General features: G+C 34.2%; 2 protein-coding genes across 4 annotated transcripts in view; one reads left to right on the top strand and one right to left on the bottom strand.

The window, feature by feature from the left end:
* The window catches only part of LOC128985942 (C-1-tetrahydrofolate synthase, cytoplasmic), a 48,712-nt gene extending 43,154 nt beyond the window's left edge, over positions 1-5,558 (top strand). For all 3 annotated transcript variants that reach the window (XM_054405952.1, XM_054405942.1, XM_054405959.1), the window contains exons 14-20: positions 200-410; positions 778-926; positions 1,418-1,521; positions 1,918-2,076; positions 2,724-2,850; positions 3,033-3,185; positions 4,009-5,558. In XM_054405952.1, the coding sequence (XP_054261927.1) occupies positions 200-410; positions 778-926; positions 1,418-1,521; positions 1,918-2,076; positions 2,724-2,850; positions 3,033-3,185; positions 4,009-4,098 (993 nt within the window). In that variant the 3' untranslated portion in view covers positions 4,099-5,558. The remainder of the gene's footprint in view (positions 1-199; positions 411-777; positions 927-1,417; positions 1,522-1,917; positions 2,077-2,723; positions 2,851-3,032; positions 3,186-4,008) is intronic.
* Positions 5,559-7,892: 2,334 nt separating this feature from the next.
* LOC128985933 (endoribonuclease CG2145-like) lies at positions 7,893-17,083 on the bottom strand. The gene is made up of 5 exons (XM_054405928.1): positions 16,953-17,083; positions 16,365-16,509; positions 12,726-12,922; positions 11,044-11,276; positions 7,893-10,459 (listed from the first exon to the last, which is right to left on the bottom strand). Exons 1-5 carry the CDS (start codon positions 17,014-17,016, stop codon positions 10,226-10,228), a joined length of 873 nt encoding a protein of 290 aa, XP_054261903.1. The 5' UTR covers positions 17,017-17,083; the 3' UTR covers positions 7,893-10,225.
* Positions 17,084-17,668: the final 585 nt, after the last annotated feature.

Raw genomic sequence — 17,668 nt, 5'->3', positions numbered from 1 at the left:
ATAGTTGAATATGAATATACAATGCATTTCAAGTTTAACACATAAGACTAAAGAACCACAAATCATAAAATTTTCTTGGTATTCTTCATAGATAATGAGGTTATTTAACATAATTAAAGAGACATCTATTGACCACCATTGATCCGCTGCCCGTTTGATCCAGGTTCTACTGTACTGTATATTTGACATGTTTTGGCAGGGAATGACTGGAGCCCTCGCAGTGCTACTGAAGGACTCTATCCAGCCAACACTAATGCAGACGTTGGAAGGATCTCCAGTGTTTGTCCATGCTGGACCCTTCGCCAACATAGCTCATGGCTGCTCCTCCATCGTAGCTGATGCTCTCGCTCTAAAACTCACTGGCCCTGACGGTTATGTTGTCACTGAGGCTGGCTTTGGCTCTGACATGGGTTTGTTCAATTTCTTAACAGTTTACATTAGATAGTCAAGTAAAATCTCCTCTATCCTACTTGCTTATTGGTAAGAGCAATCATACAGTATTATTATTACTTTCCAATTAATTGTTATTTGTAATGATTAGAGAATTAATTAGGAAAATGAGAAATGAGAAGAATGTTGGCACAATAGACAATAAAACCAACACTGGAGGGTAATAGATCAAATGTTTATACAATTTTATTTTCATTCTATTTTGTCTTCATCCTAAGGGTTACTCAAATGTTTAAATGCTACATTAAATATTTTAATTTTTTCCAAGGTGTTAAAGTCTAGAAAGCAAAGTATTGTTAATTAACCAAAACTTATTTTGTACAACAGGTATGGAGAAGTTTTTCAACATTAAATGCCGCTCGTCTGGGATAGTTCCCGATGCTGTGGTGTTGGTGGCTACAGTGAGAGCTCTGAAGATGCATGGAGGAGGACCCAAGGTTATACCTGGTCGCCCCTTGGACAAGGCTTACACTGAGGTAATACCAGGTTAACCAAGAGAACTGGGTCTAATCTTCTGTGTGTATCCCATTATAAGAGATAAGCTACGTTCACACAAAGCCAGTTGGCGGACAGGTTCCTTGCATCAAATAAATAACCTAAAATACACTAGAGGCAGGTAAACACTCTACTGGCAGAGGCGTCACGTGACCCTTAGATTTGTATGTTGGGGGGCATTACCCTCCAGCTCCCCACCCCCCCCCCCCCTCCCCCACTGGGTGTGAGGCCTATGGGCCAATGAGGCTCTACTGGCTTCACATAAATGTGGCTTAAGGATTTTTACAATCGGTTAGTTTCTTAAAAGGTATTTAAGTGAATAGGACAAAAAATTGGGTTTGTTCACTAGCATTTACTGAACAGGAATTTATGTTTTGTAAACCATTATATATATATGTATATTTACTGCTTCAAAAGAGTGTGTTAGTAAAAAGTTTATTATCCATATTTTAAACATGTATTGTTATTCTAGGAAAATCTTGAACTCCTGAAGAAGGGTGTTGCAAATCTAGCAAAGCATATAGAAAATGGAAAGAAATTTGGGTTACCAGTGGTGGTTGCTATCAACAGCTTTGCGTAAGTTGTCTATTAGGTATTCAGTAGACAGTAATAGAATGATTCAAACGTTTTCTTGGTCCAAAAATTCACGCCAGATTTACAAAATAATGTTTCCTTGTTTATGATAAAAATGTCAGTAAATATTTTCAAACAAAGTTAAGTAGTATCAAAAGAATTGATTTTAATTAAATTTTAGTAAATGTTTTCAATCAATGTTAAGTAGCATCAAAAGAATTAATTATAATTAAATTTTTGATTAGTAATTTGTAAACACTTGTACACTCAAATTTATAACGAGCCATCATTAAGTATACTAGACAAAAAAACTTTATTGAAAAAAAATTTCTTTAAAGAAAATATAAGTATGCGGATCAGATCTGAAACATTCTTAGTTTGACTAGATGTGTTCTGCAGGACTGACTCGTCTGCAGAGCTGGAGGTGGTGAAGGAGGCGGCCCTAGCAGCTGGAGCAGACGACGCTGTGGTGTGTAGTCACTGGCGCCAGGGTGGTCAGGGAGCCGCAGCATTGGCAGAGGCAGTCATCAAGGCCTGTCAGAAACCTCACTCCTTCCAGTAGGTGCAACCTAACTGTATAGAGAGAGGCTATCTGGAGACAAATTACTATTCAGAGGTTCAGGGGAAATGGGAAATTAGTCTGTGAACAATGATGCTGTATGCTGCCAGTTTTTCATTATACACCCGATTGGATGATAAATGAATAGCTTGGTCCGTAGTAATTGGTTTCCTGTAAGAGCTGTAACCCTTTAAAGATGGGATTTTCGGTATGTTTTGTGATTGTTACTTCAAGAAACTTTACTCGTTCTTTTCTTCAAGGTTCTTGTAAATGGAATTAAGATATAAATTGAAGATACTCAGCTGTGATTATGATAACTTGTCTGTTACCGTTAAGAAGACAAAGGTATCATCAACATTGCAGCAGTAAATATCAATATTATCTTATAATTTTGTCAGTTTTTATCAGATCATAGCTGTTCTATAACAATTGCAGTTAAAACACAGTTCTGTTATCACACTTGACAAGCTTGGGGATAAACCTGTTGTACAAGGGGCCCCCATAGCCCCTTGTTTATAGTTAAATCATTTTCAAACATCTGTATAAAAAATGCCTTGGTGTGAATCATTTACAACCGTCAAATAATTTACAACTGCCACGAGAATTTATATAAAAAATTTAATGATCGTGCAATCTTTTTTTTCAGATTTCTCTACAAACTAGATCAGCCTTTGAAAGCAAAAATTGAAAAGATAGCAGTTGAGATGTATGGAGCTGCATCTATTTCAATGTCTCCTCAGACAGAAGAAAAGCTTGAGCAACTACAGCAGAAGGTATATGATTTGGTAAAATAAATCACGTTTTGCTCGCACTGACGTCACTATGCACACACCTTCTTTCATACGCCTTGGTGTGATACAATTTTACTATTGAAACCAGATATTTGAGCACATACAGTTGAAGTTATCCAAGTGAAAATACTCGTATTCAAATCTTTTACATGATTGTGTTGCAGGGTTTTGGTAACCTACCGATCTGCATGTCCAAGACTGCGTTGTCCCTGAGTGGTGACCCTGAGGTAAAGGGTGTACCAAAGGGGTTCACTCTCCATATCACTGATGTCTTCCTGTCTGCTGGAGCAGGATTTGTTGTATGCATGTGTGGAGAGGTAATTAATACAATTTTTGAATTTTAATCAGAGCAGTCAGACATTCCATCTAGCATAAGGCTGCAGCCACACGTCAAGATTTGGCCACGCAAAGTTAAATCCGAAGTGTCAGTACATACTCGCAGTAGGTGTGACACCAACCGCCAGACAAACCGCTTCCGGTTGGGTTTTTCTGGCCTATGTCATCTATAATAAAACAAGGATCATTCCACTCACAATAGTCACAGACGAAACACTGATGTTAGTTTTGTCGTTTTGTGTTAGAGGCGTATGGTGAGCTAAAACCAATGGTTAATAGAAATCAACTAATTAGTTTCACAAATCATTAAATCAATTCCAAACAATTTAAATAACCTATGTAAAAATAATCTTACGTAATAAATAACTTTATTTTTTATGGTCATATCAAAATATTAAATAAGGCATTTACATATACAGTAGAACCTCTAATCCGAACTAATTGGGACCAGGGGTAGTTCAGACTATTGAATAGTTCGGATTACAGAACATATTGTTGTCTTTACATAACAATAGCTAAAACAAGGTTAAAATGGATCGTAATTGCTACGGGAAAAGTTATAAAATGTTTTATAAAGTAAAATACAGTTTTTATTTAATACAGTAGTAAACATAGTGAATAAACAGTAATGTACATTAAATACAGTATACAATAGAGAACTACTGTACTGTGTATAAAGTACAGCAATAAGGTGTTCGGATTAGTGGACGTTCGGATCACCGGGGTTCGGATTAAAGAGGTTCTACTGTACTATACAGGTTTTTATTTTTCAACCTGCTTACAATTTTCCAATTGTTTTTTCAGATTTCAAAGATGTTTGGATTACCAACAAGGCCATGTATCTACGATATTGATCTCGACACAAAGACTGGTGAAATTCTTGGACTGTTCTAGCAAAACCTAAAGGAAGACGTAATCATTATTGGCTACAATGTTTGTAGACAGTATCATACTGCTGATTTCTTTGGAAAACTCTAATTCAACACTAGGATTTAAGTAGTGATAATGTAATACCCCCGGGTGCCATAATATTTAGTATTTTCTTTGAATATTAATACAACTAGACATTCTATCCCCATGTTAAATTTGTAGCCAGGTTTTTTATCAAAATTGTTGTAGTTGATGAGTTCACAGATTGCGCTGATCTAAATTACTAAATTCTGTCGAGTATACATTTTTTTACCAAGTCGAACTTAGGGAATGACTTATGGTGAGCTATAGCAACTATTATGACCCATCAACCTGCTCAGCAACAAAAAATAAGGTATAAAATAGAATTTTAGATGCTAACGCATTCTGTGACTGGCTCACACAACTTCGTTCTTTTTTAGTAAAAAAATTGCGACAGCTGGTCCATATAGATGGGATTTCTGGGAATATCGTCTACTTCAGTATCCAATGGTCAATGGTATTATATTCCAAATTCAAATGCTAAACTTAGCTAAACTTTGGCTAAATGTGGTGTGAAAATATTAGTGTTGAAAAATCAAAATCAATATTGATTAATATCAATAACTCATATCAAAGTTATATTAACTTGTATAATATGTAGCTTTTAATTATTATTATACTCTTAATTGTGAATATTTGTTATTTTTCCTAGTACTGCCTCCATTATTTGAAGATTTTAATTAATTATTATTAAGCAATCAATATTATATTAATTTAAATTTACTCCGGTGAATCCATTTGATACAAAACAGGAATATCTTCTTAATGTAGGCTTTTGTGGCCGGTGTCATGCATGAGAGTTCATGGTGTTGTTTTTTGGCACCAACCGCCTTGTCACTAATCACTGTTGCCAGACGTTTCACCCTTTGAAGTGTTTAAGTGGCATACTTAGTGGCCAGGCTGAGACTAAATCAGGGAAGTTCGTACAGGTATAATTATTGCTGGGGTGAGGTATCACTGAGGTAAGTGATAAATATACCTGGACAAACTTCCCTCAATTAGTCTCAGCCTAACCACTGAGGACGCCACTTCAAAGTAAGGGTAAAACGTCTGACTACAGTGTATTAGCAATATAGCATTGAACATTCCATTTATTTTATGAGCAATGCACATTCCAATTATAACCTAACCATACTGATAGTACTGGTGTGCCTTAAATACTGCCTTCCAAACTAATACTCATAGTTTTAGATATATTTTTATAATATTTTATAGATACAAATAGTTTTGTATAGACAATTTATATCATTGGAAAAATACATTGTTATGATCATATTACTTCATTTAGTTTACTGTGTATATGGTTATATATTTTTCTGATTAAGAATTATGTTTTCATTTATACTGTTGTTACTCATATTGTTCTAAAATTGAAAATATATTTTGAGAAATCTGAAAACTCCTGAATTTCTTATTTTTCCAATATCAGTTTTAATCAGTTTTTTTTTTTATCCACGCTGTAATGGCTCTGTTTGAAAGATTATGGGGGGAATGGCTGTAGTTTACTGATAACAAGGGAAGGTATTCATCATAAAGAGTATTTTAGAGGTGGGCTGTTCAGTCAAGACCCGTTTGATTGGAAGGTATCCAAGTAAACGAGGGATCTGAATCACCCCAACCGAACAAGACCTTTACACTACACTATTTTGACGAACTTTCCACACAAGGATTTAGTCCAGAAAACAGCTGTTTGCCGCCACCTTAATCAAATGGGGTTTCATTGCGTACTACCATTGACTATTGGCATATCTATGCTATTGGATACAGTTGTTGTATTAATAGTCAAAGGTACTACTCTACTGTAATGAGTTTTACCGGACACCAATCAGCTGATTATACTGTATTTGGGTGGCAGTGAGTGGTTATAAACAAAAACATAACCTCTCTTAGAGCTTATGACTAGTGATTTTTAGTCCTTTAGTTGGTGATATAAGGATTTGTAAAGATTTAGTAGTATGGCGTAAACTATCGTACGTAACTCGTCCAAAATGTGTGTACCAGACTCGTATGGTAATCCCGTACTCGACTTTGTCTCGCACAGGAACGACCACACTCCTCCGGTAAACACTTATATTCAGAACTAGTAACATAATATACTATTTCGTTTCTGCCATTTCGTCCACTTTTTCATTAATTCTAAAACAGACTGACAATACCCGGAAACCGATATGACTGAAACTGAGTAGTGAAGAACTGACCGACCCAATAGTTGAAGATAAATGAGTATTCGTTTTGTGATTACATTTGAACCTCAGTACACACCAAAACGGAAGACAATGGAATTGGGCATAAACGTTGAAGCCATATTCATAGCCTCAACGATTTTCTTTTTACTACCAACTAGATTTTAAATGGCGATTGAAGGAATATTTCATATCATTGATGTGTAAAGTGTAATTCAAAGTTTTCCAAATGGGCTAACAATGTTAAGAGTTGTACTTTTTAGTTTTAAAATAATGAATTTTCGTCATACAAGAAATATTAGAAGTTCTTACCAAATAGACTTATAATGCTTTTATGCCAGGACAATTAGTTTGGCTTTTGTATTTTGAATTAGGTATTATAATTTTTCCTAAATGTTCTGCCCTAAGAAGTTTGTTCTAATATACCATAGTAAATTGAGGTTAATGTCTAAAATGTTTTTATAAAATAAAGGCGAAACTCTAATAACCCACTCAATCATATTCACAAAAAAGTAGCAAACCAAAGTGATCGGTGTATTTTTTTATTGTATCAACCTACAACAACTTTAGTTTGGATAGTCTTGTTTCGTGGGTTTAATCATGGAGTTAATGTACACAATTATTCATAAAATGAATGTACAGTATCAATAGTTATTAATCATAACGTATGCTTCATAACTTTCAATGTAACCATATCAAGTCAATTGCAGTCCAACTGTGAATACCCTAAAACCCGATCAATCTAACCGGTTGAATAGTATGTCAAAGTAAGGTTATATACAAATTAGATTAGAGGATACAAAGCAACAGATAATTTGAGTACAGTAGACTCCTTCTTTTCCAGAAACCTCGGGACTGAGGCCTGTCCGGATAATGGTACTAGTAACTAGTAAAACAGGCCGTTTAAATGTGTATTTGACTTCAATTTAGGAGAGCATTGTATTTAGACATGTGATCACTGGTCTCAAATCTTTTTCCCACGAGAACGGTCGTTTCGGTACCGCCAACTTCCTGCCGATCTAGACCGGTTAAACCGATGTGCTGATAAAAATTGTCCGGTTAAAGAGATGTCATTTCTACCGAGTGTAGTTCGGTTAAACCGATATCCGGTTAAAAGCTGTTTCGATAAGATGGAGTCTACTGTGGGTAGGACATTTTAATTTGATGTTGATATATGAATAAAATATAAACAACCCTAACATAATGATGTGTTGTTTTTTTTTTCTATTGTGATTTTGATCAAATGTACTTAACATAGTTTTTATTACCATCCAAACAGTTCAGGCAGTGTTCCGTTCTATCATATTACACCAAGAGTTTTCACACAACCCAGGGATGACTTGCACTACAAGCTCAAGTGTCTGTCTGAACGTGAACGATCCAAAATCTTGCAATCCAAACTAACCTTTGAACTAACTGAAACGAAACAACTGGGTTGGTTGAACCGGTTATGACAGTGACTGAGACTGACTGATCCGGATTACTAAGGTCATCCGAAAATGTCCATCAGTATTTGGGTGGATGGAAGTGGTTGGCTAGTTCACTAAAACTTAACACATATTAAAAGTTCATTATAATATATAAAAAACAATAGTAACAGTAAATTGTTTACAAAACTATGAATAGAGAATTAACATGAAAAATTAATACAAAATATAATCACCATGGTTTGTATAAATCACAGGTAAAATACAAACAACATATATAAGGTAATTTGAATATTATCTTCACACACACACACACACAGATGTTACACTTTTTGAATGTTTAAGTAAAAAGGTAACAAATTTAACATACAAGTTCTTGTAATGCAACATTAAAAAATGTATGTTAGGCCTATTGTGGCAATAATCACCTTTTAAAAACGAATGCTAGAAAAGACCCGGTATGTACAGTAGAAGCCCTTTTAACCGAAACCCGGGTTAAACAAAATGGTTCTATAAAATAATATAGGGCTGCAAAATGCATTAATAACTTCAATTGTCTGGTCTAAAGTATTTTCTATCCCATTGAAACATTTATGTAGCTGAAATAAAACACTGAATTATATAGAGATTCTCTTAATAAATTTTTCCTACACACTGTGGTGATACATTGGCTATTTTTAGCATACGATGGGTTAACCGAAGAATTGGTTATCAGAAATGGCTCTCCCCCCTTTATTAACGTTAACTGGGGTTCTATTGTATCACAAACAAATGACGTTTTTGACCGGAAAGTAAACAAAACCGTAGGTTAATTAAGTAATGCTATTAGTATAGGGGTTTTGTTTACTTTCGGACCAAAAACGTCATTTGTTTATGTTTATGATCCATACCAGTATTTTTCTAGTATTAAGGCTTTTAACTATCACCGTGAAAATCATTAATATACTAAGCATTGTTTTAACCGACAAATAATTGGTGATAATATTAACTTATTCATTACAATTTTTTTAATATGTTAAAACAACTTAAGTATTTTATATCCGAATGCGCATCAGCACTTAAAATAAAATGTTAACATTCTCTGTCAAAACAAATTCAGAAATTGATACCCTAAGAAACTTATTATAGGTTTGCTCTGCCTAACTTGCAATATTTACAAAACAAATTATTGGTAAATGTGTTCTTGAGTAAAAAAAAAAAAAAAACTAGGCCTAGATAAGTTTTAGTGCCACCAAGTACAGGCCATTAGATGTTTAATGTAAACTAACTAATCTCACAGATCAAATGTAAACCCATTTTATCAATGTATTAAAAAAAAAAAAAAACATCTTGAGACAATTTGAGATTACTACCCGATCAATCGACAGCAATAAGTGAAACTTAACTGTTTTTGCAAAATGTTGTTGCATTTTCCATATTTCAATGGCACATGGTTTTGAAATGGAAAATTTGTGTGGTTCCTCATAACAATTTTACATGAGGTTACATTGTGTTTCCAATTTCTTGGAATGCTTGTCTAAGGCTTCAACAAGATTATTTTAAACATAATTTTTACCTAGTAAAAGATAATTTATTTTGGTTTAAGATAATATAGTAATCCTGCTATGTAGATTTTGCAAAACTTATTATTTTTTACGTACGGATATGGAACATGTGTCCGGTGTGACATCCGGTTCTGATGAATAAATAAATACATGAATAAATTGATAATTTTAAATCTCAATTCTAACATCTTTAACTGAAAAGCTTGCTTATCAAGATAGATTAATTACAATACACTGTATTTAACAAGTTTTACCTCTCAAAATTGCTTAAAACTGCTAATTTAAGTGTATAATTAAAAAAAACCCTTCTTCATTTTTATGGTATAGCCTCTGGATCACTGATTTTTACAATAAAAGGTTTAAATTACCTGTATCCGTCAAGAGCGTCAACAGCGGCGCCGTACGTGTCAGATGCCTATCACGCGTTTTTCGTATTTTTGTGTTGGCCAATTTATGTTTAATGTTTTCGTGTACGTGTATGTGTTATTTTTGTGAACTTTAAACCTTGACGACCATTCCATGGATTAAATCAATGTATATACGTTTGACCTGAAGATGTGTTTTTACAACATGAAACGGCTGTAGTCAATCAACTACAAACCAGGATCACTTGACGGATACAGGTAATTTAAACCTTTTATTGCAAAACCTTCTGGTCTGCCCCCGGTTTGGCCGATGTCCGGGTAGGGTCAACCAATTATGGTAACCCTATGTATATGTCACTTCTCTTCAGTTAAAATTTATCGGTAAAAAGACTAGAAAGACACTTATTCCCGTTAACCATTTAAATTCTTAAAACACCCTGTCTGTGTTAGTCAATTAAAAAAGCTATAAAATGTAAATAGATTATACAAAATTCAAAGTATACAAAAATTAGTTACTTCTAACTATTGAGCGACGGTTATTTGAGTGATGATTACGAGCTGGGGAATGCACTGCCTATGAGTTTCTGGTTGTTGGCAGTGAAGGTGTAGGTCTGTATGTAGATGGACTTTCCGTTGAGTCTCAAGTAACACTTGTCGTTGGGACGAGCGAAGTAACACACGGTGTATAGAGCCAGCTCCAACTCCGGACTAGTGCCAACAAACAGTGTCCCGACAGGCTTCGACTTGTCCAACCACTTGTAATGTAGTTTGATCACTCCTCCTTTCTGTAGAGCACATAATTTCTTTAGATACCGAGAACTAATATTTTGTAATTTTTTAAAAGACTATTCTTTCCATTTGCTACTTAAGCATAAGCTACTTTTAGTAAAATTCTATAGTTTGTACCGTACTGACTTAAAACTTTTAGTAAAATTCTATAGTTTGTACTGACTTAAAACTTATTTTCCAATGTTCAGATTTTACTCCAAGAAACCACTGTTGTAAAACACATGTTTTGTCACTTAAAAAATATACCCCCTTCCACCACCAAGTTAACCATTATCCCCTTACATCACTCACTGACTGTCAGTGGCTTTTAAACTAAGATGATCACCTTGAAATGAAATGGTTCGTTGTCATAAAATACTAACGTACAGCTTATGACAATCGTCAAAAATACAACCAAGAGGGCTTGGTTTTTAGTTTTGAAACATTATAGGCCTACTGTTTACAGCACGTTACTGCAGTATTGCATGAAAACTATTATGATTTTGGTTAAGGCTGCAATAAGAATAGGTAAAAAGTAACAAAGTGTCCTGATAATAATTGTATTGTTGTTAAATGATTTCAAATAAAAATCTTAACTTACACCATTGAAGTCTGTAATCTGCATGTAGCCTAAGTAGTTTAAGTGGTTGTTTTGTTCTTCATGGCTGAAGAAAATCCAGTTGTGCAATCCAGAGACTTCTCCACGTTTTATTTCTCCAAGAAAAATATGTTCAAATGCTGAAGATCCTAGTTTACGATTTCCTCTAGAATATACAGTGAACCATATTTTATTCAGCAACTCCTTCATTTCCGATTTTGTACCATTGACAAATCCTAAGGAGGAAAATAAATCATCAATAGTAAGTTTTCAATTCATCCATCAAATAATTGAGAAAGAATAAACCTATTGCGTAAAACCTGATGAAGAATACTATGAACAATACACTCATTCTTCACTCATATTTGGGTTAAAATACGCAAATAGTGGCGTCCTCATCTTAAACAATTGATATAATTGATATACAGATTGATTGGTGTAGTATTACTATACTAATTTTAATTTTACAGATTAAGAATCAACGATACTCTGAATCGAGCATGTCGGCAGAAAGTATCTATGGGTATTTTGAAGCTGAGAGTCGTTAGCCAATCAGCCACCACTGATGTCCTTGTCAACCATGGACTTGGTTACCCTCATCTGACTTGCGTTGTTCCTGTTAAGGGGTGCGAGAGAAAAAGGACTTGGTTTTAATTTGCGCTTTGGAGATTCCAGGTAAGCTAGCTGAACTCTATCCCCTTAACCAAAAATTCTTATCAGGTTGGCTTTCCTTTAAAATACAAACTAACTTAATGCATTGAAATGTATTACAATAACATTGTTTATATGGAAAACCAACTTTCCATAGTTTAACTAATATGCGTGATATTCCAAACTACCTTTTGACTTTAGAAAACTGTTTGTATAAGCCCATATTGGTGTACTCAATACAGCATCTAAGAAATCAGGCTCTTCTTTCCGTTCAGCATTGGTGATTACTTCACTGTTTAAAAGTATGTTAAACTAGCTGTAACCCGCGGGCTTTGCCCCATTTAACTTCTTAATTTTCAAGGTGATCTCGTTCGCATAGCTCAATCACGTCCTGGTTGAAGTTCGTTCGCTACGCTCACTCACCTTTAGGTTGGAGCTCGTTCGCTGCGCTCACTTGCCTTCAGGTTAGCTCGTTCGCTACGCTAACTTGCCTCCAGGTTGAAGTTCGTTCGCTACGCTCACTCATGATTGCAAATTAGCTGTTGTCATAAATGTAAAAGAAATAATAGTGCTGCACCCTGTTGGTAATCCTTGTAACTTTAATGCTATTGAACATCATAGAACAGAACCAACTTGTTTAATTGAAACAGCTGTTAAAATATTCATTAATTCCATTTCTCATAAGGTTAACATGGGAAACTCCAGAGCCACTGGGGCGGAGCCCAGAGGTCGGAGGGTAAAATCCTTTCTTAGTGAGCGTTTTCTACCCAAAAGGAAGATGCCTGCCAAGTTTCAGGTTCCTACTACCATAGTAGGTCTTATGGTTTCTGAGATTTCGTGATGAGTGAGTGAATGAATGAATGAATGAGTCTGTGGTATTTGAGCTTTAATTTAGTGGAAACCTCTAGACTTTTATTTCAGGTATTTCTCCTATTTAAATGAGGTTTTTCGCTAAAAATGTATTACAATACCATCGTTTATATGGAAAACCAACTTTCCATAGTTTAACTAATATGCGTGATATTCCAAACTACCTTTTGACTTTAGAAAACTGTTTGTATAAGCCCATATTGGTGTACTCAATACAGCATCTAAGAAATCAGACTCTTCCTTCCGTTCAGCATTGGTGATTACTTCACTGTGAGTTGTATCTGGATCATAGTTGTCATAGAGAGCCATCAAACGGGCTACTGTGGCCACTTTCAGTACTGAGGGCTTTAGCTCCAGCAACCTGAAAACAAACAGGATAAGTCCAATCTGTAAATTTAACACTCTGAGTATATTTCACAAATTTGACAGTTTGTTATAGGTTATTAGTATATTTTGGGCCCAAAGCAGAACACTTAGGTGAGAGTGGGGCCAAGAAATATGCCTGCAGAAAGATCAGACCAGTGTGAAATAAGCTGCAGCGCACAAACAGAATTGTATAAGGACAAAATTTATTTTGAACTAGTCAGACTAAGTCAGTAAGAAACTAATAATTGTGAACATGATTAAACCGAACACTGTACCTACAAGAACATTATAACACATGGTTTTAGGTTTTAGGGCCTGGAAATCAGTAATTATTGCCAGCATTCATTTTATTGAGTCAGTTTTAAATTCTTTTTTTCTGTTTGGATAAGGGTGGTAAAACAATTCAATTCAAGCATACTGGTAGTCCTTCAACGTGTAAACCTACGTTTATTCGAACGAGTTCGCGATCCAGCATGATCGGACCATGGGAACGGGGGTTTATGGGGGGTTTTATGGGGTAAAAATAGGTTTTTCCCATTTTTGACCCAAAAAACATAAAATTTTGCAATTTCTTTCTAAACCATTTTGTAGAGCTTAAAAAAACAAATAATTTAGTATATTGAAGCGTTATTATGTGCCTAATGGTTATGGAGAAAATTCCAAAAAAATGTAAATTTAAAATTCCCATGTTATTCTTATGGAGAATAAGTAAACTGTTGTAGTTTGCTTGTTTATGGACATATTTTGATCAAATTTGGAAAATTTTTTTATTTCTTACTAACTATTAACATTTTACAAACAAAAGCAGTTTTACCCTCCCTGATGCAGCAAACCTAAGTACTTTTTAAACTAATTCTATTTCGGGAATAAATTAATGTTATATTTTTAAGTAGACATTTCAGTGTAAATCCAATCAGTCAAATGGAAATTCGCTTAGTCTGCAGGTTTGCTGCGGCGAAGAAAGTTAACAAAAATCGGCCGGGTAAAAAAACAGTTGCCGGGTAACAGCTAGTTATACTTACTAGTGTACATGTTGCTCGAAATCGAGCAATTGCAAAGAAGTACAGAGTTATCTATAAACAAATGACTTATTTAAAAACTAATAAGAGTCATAATTTCCGATTATTTTAAAAGAGTCGACTAAAATATTATTAACTAATTGAAATACTCACAATTTACATAACAGTCCCATTCCAGTTTAAAGGGTTAATTTTTAACTATCAAACTGCCCATGGACGGGAAATGGTAAGCTTACAATTTAAGTCAACGTAAAAAGGCTGTCAGCTTTTATAATGTACCGTACCTAAGTTATTTAGCCAATTTGTAGACAATAAGGTGTAGGCTACTTTAAACTCTACAGAACAGAGTTAGGCAAAAACTGGCAGAACTCTGAAATGAACATCCAAAACTATACCCATTTTTAATACAACATTAGATAATTTGCACATTGATTGTTTACAATTAACACATGTTCTTCTTCTCACTTTTAATTTTTGGTTCGCAACGGCAAAAATCTGTTTCATAATCATTGAAATAGATTTATAATAAATAATCCATCATAAAGTTTAAGCTTAAATAAACCTACTACACAGTTGTTTTATTTTTTTGGATCAGCTGTCTGAAATTGTGAAATAGGTATTTGACAGTTCTGGTTGTTTACATTTAAATGTCAGCAAATGTAAACATTGTGAATTTTCTCATGCTTCCATGGAGACCGATTTTTAATATTTAATTTCTGACAACAGCTGAAGTTTCAAAACAATGTTTGTTTCCCATGTTAATCTTATGGAGAAATACAAAACTTTAAAGGGCCCCAGGGCCTCACTCTCTAATTATTTCCCTAAAAAGAAAGTTTCCTGCACAACTTCACATTACGCTCTTTCCAATGACACCAAAAACATGTCAATCGGTTCAGTAGTTTCAGAGGAGTAATTGTCACAAAAATCCTGCTTGCGTATTAAATAAGTACTAGAGGTCGTCCAGTGGTCGAAACTCGACCAAAAATTTGTAATATACAGACTTCTCTATTTTCATCCCACACTGTAAATAAAACATGTGATTGGAGTTTCTTCAATTTGTTTTGATTTTCTGTTTATATTGCGTTGTTATTTTGTCACCAGCATAGAAACCCATAAAGCCCATGTTAATTTTTTTCAAATTTCAAATTCCTTTTTTGTGCTTATTTCTGAGCCTATTTTAGTTTTTATAGGGATTCTGCACACCTACGGAAAAATATCTTTCTAACAGTATGCGAAGATTTTTCCTGCGATGCACACGAGCTGAGAAAAAAGGTTTTAAAGATACATGCTTGCCTATTAATATATAGATAGATTTGTAAACATTGTAGCTAAAAAGTCTGACATTGGCCCACTTAAAACCCTCTGGGGCGGAGCTCTTTTGACGGATCTGCACCAAACTTCACACAAACCATCCTTGAAAGATGCTTAATAATGCCTGAAAGTTTCATTACAATCTGGCAAGCGGTTTCGGAGTCCATAACGTACACACATATATACATAGTTCCTCTTTTATAGATATAGATGTATAGACTATATACTATAGTCTATACGTTTTTAAACTTATTTTGTTTATAAAAAAGAATTCTCATAGAATAGAAACGTTAGGTCAAAACCATAGTTATAATACTAGAAACAATAGAGTATTTGCTTATACAAGCCACCATCTTAAATTGTAGTATGAAAATTGAAAAGAAACCTTCCTATGCAAGTATTAGATTCTATAATGCTTTTTCAGTGAATTTAAAATCCAGAGTTTTGTGTGTTTAAGAAAAAGCTTAATGCTACTCAAACCGTTGTACTCTCTACATGAGTTTTTTGATTAATGTAATGTTATAAACTTATCTCTATGTTTAAATTTCATGTATATTGCAGTGAAAATTGTTAACTTATAATATTTTTAAGTTAGTAAAAACTTTCCATCATCTTAAGAAGTATCCCGAATCTAAATTCTATTGACGCTATGAATAAAGATAATATTTGAATCTTGAATCACTAACTAGTGTAAAGGCATTAGTCAAGGAGATGAGGGCCACAATCTTCGACCAAAGTGTGCACTCGAAGGGAGCATCTGAGGTAAAATTTGTTAAAATTAGAGAAACAGAGGAATCATATTTTAATAGAATAGCTAGTGATTTCCTGACAATTGTAAAAATTATAGGTACACAATTTTAAAATGCTGATTAAACACAGTCCATTGTTGAGACTCTTACAAGAAGTATAGCTGTTTCTACATTCGATATAGCTGTTTTATTATCTTACTTATCAGCGGCTCCAAAAAGAAAATACAGTACCGTAACTGAATAATATATAATCATTTTGTTGCGTTAGTTTAGATTACAGTTACATAAACTTATCAGTTTAAATCAACATTGGTTTGATTCATGATGTTATTTTTTTCTTTGCTGAAAATCAACTCACGGGAGAGGTGCTTGGTCAGTGTCAGAATAAGCCCTTGTTTTGGCTTGGGACTTGACAACTACTTGCAAAGAACCATTATTGTTATCCTTTCCAAAAGCTGTTTCACTGAATGTTTTCAATTCATCATCAGTAATCGGTTGTGCTCCTGGAAATATAAAATGACACAATTGAACAGGAAATGCAGATTGTTAGAGGCAGGATTTCAAGAATAGTCCTAAAAGTATAAGTTTTACAAAAAAAGTAAATAAATCTGGCTACACGAAGTAATAATATAAGCCACCTTAATATTAGAAAATGTAACTTTAGAACAGACAACCGACTTTTACTTATTTGTTTGGTTACGGTAAACAATTACGGGGATATTTCCAACAATCCTATTAATTGAAAATCAATATTTGACAGCCATATAATGAGGCTATTGCTAAAGTTAAGGATACACTCATTTAGGAAGAGAAGTTCAGGCCGCTTTCTTTGAAGGTGTTTGATTTAAATAAATAGCTACAAACAAAGAAAATTTAGATTCAAGCACCATCGTCCACCAATTAACTAATCTCTAGGCTATACAATTATGAGGGAAAAAATACTCACCATCACTATTGTGACTTTGAATAACAATTGACAAAATTAGTCCAAACGTAGACAAAAGTATCATATTTTACGATGGACTTTTTATACTATAAAGTAGAACAATATAAAGACTGAAGTTTCACTTTTAAAATCTGAAAAACAAAACACATCAAGTATAATTTGTTCAACTAAAGTGGCCCACACACTAGTATGCAAGTGCCTTGCTTGGCTCGTGGTGAAATGACTGCAAGAGGCTCGTTGAGGAACATGTGTGACTTAAATGGTGACCACACACTACAGACACACACGTGTGCTCTACTGTCTTGACGATACAAATAGTGGGCTAAAACAGCAAATACAAAAGTTATCATTAGGGAACCTTGTTTTTTTTTTACTATTTTTTCATTTTGTAGGTTTTTAGTAAGGGCTATTTTTAAAGTAGCAAGAAAAGTCACTAATGAATAAAATTTGCCTTCAAATAAGACATCAGAGATAATTATTAGTGGTATGTATCATGGTTTTAGGGTTTACAATACGCTTGTGAGCTTATAAAGAGTGAGAACGAAGGCATTTAATGCCCTTATTAACAATATGAGGGTTGTAGACTTAAATATGATATAATAAGTTTATTTAGTTCACGTTGATATGAAGATCTCAAAGAATGAATTTTAGTATTCACAGAATTGTCGTCACTGTCAGGAATCACTTCCTTGCATTTTGTTATTAATAGCTCCATA

The sequence above is a fragment of the Macrosteles quadrilineatus genome, unplaced genomic scaffold, assembly GCF_028750875.1.
Source record: "Macrosteles quadrilineatus isolate MER2022 unplaced genomic scaffold, UCM_ALF_1.0 Scaffold_1__1_contigs__length_201487025, whole genome shotgun sequence".
Classification (NCBI taxonomy): Eukaryota; Metazoa; Arthropoda; class Insecta; order Hemiptera; family Cicadellidae; genus Macrosteles; species Macrosteles quadrilineatus.
Note: the sequence above shows the minus strand (reverse complement) of the source record. Positions and strands in the feature narration are given on the sequence as shown.

Coding starts and splice junctions, on each gene's coding strand:
- LOC128985933 (XM_054405928.1), bottom strand. CDS start 17,016: ATGATACTTTTGTCTACGTTTGGACTAATTTTGTCAATTGTTATTCAA. Junction 16,510..16,952: donor TCAAAGTCACAATAGTGATG/GTGAGTATTTTT, acceptor TTATATTTCCAG/GAGCACAACCGATTACTGAT. Junction 11,277..12,725: donor CAGTTTTCTAAAGTCAAAAG/GTAGTTTGGAAT, acceptor TTTCCTCCTTAG/GATTTGTCAATGGTACAAAA.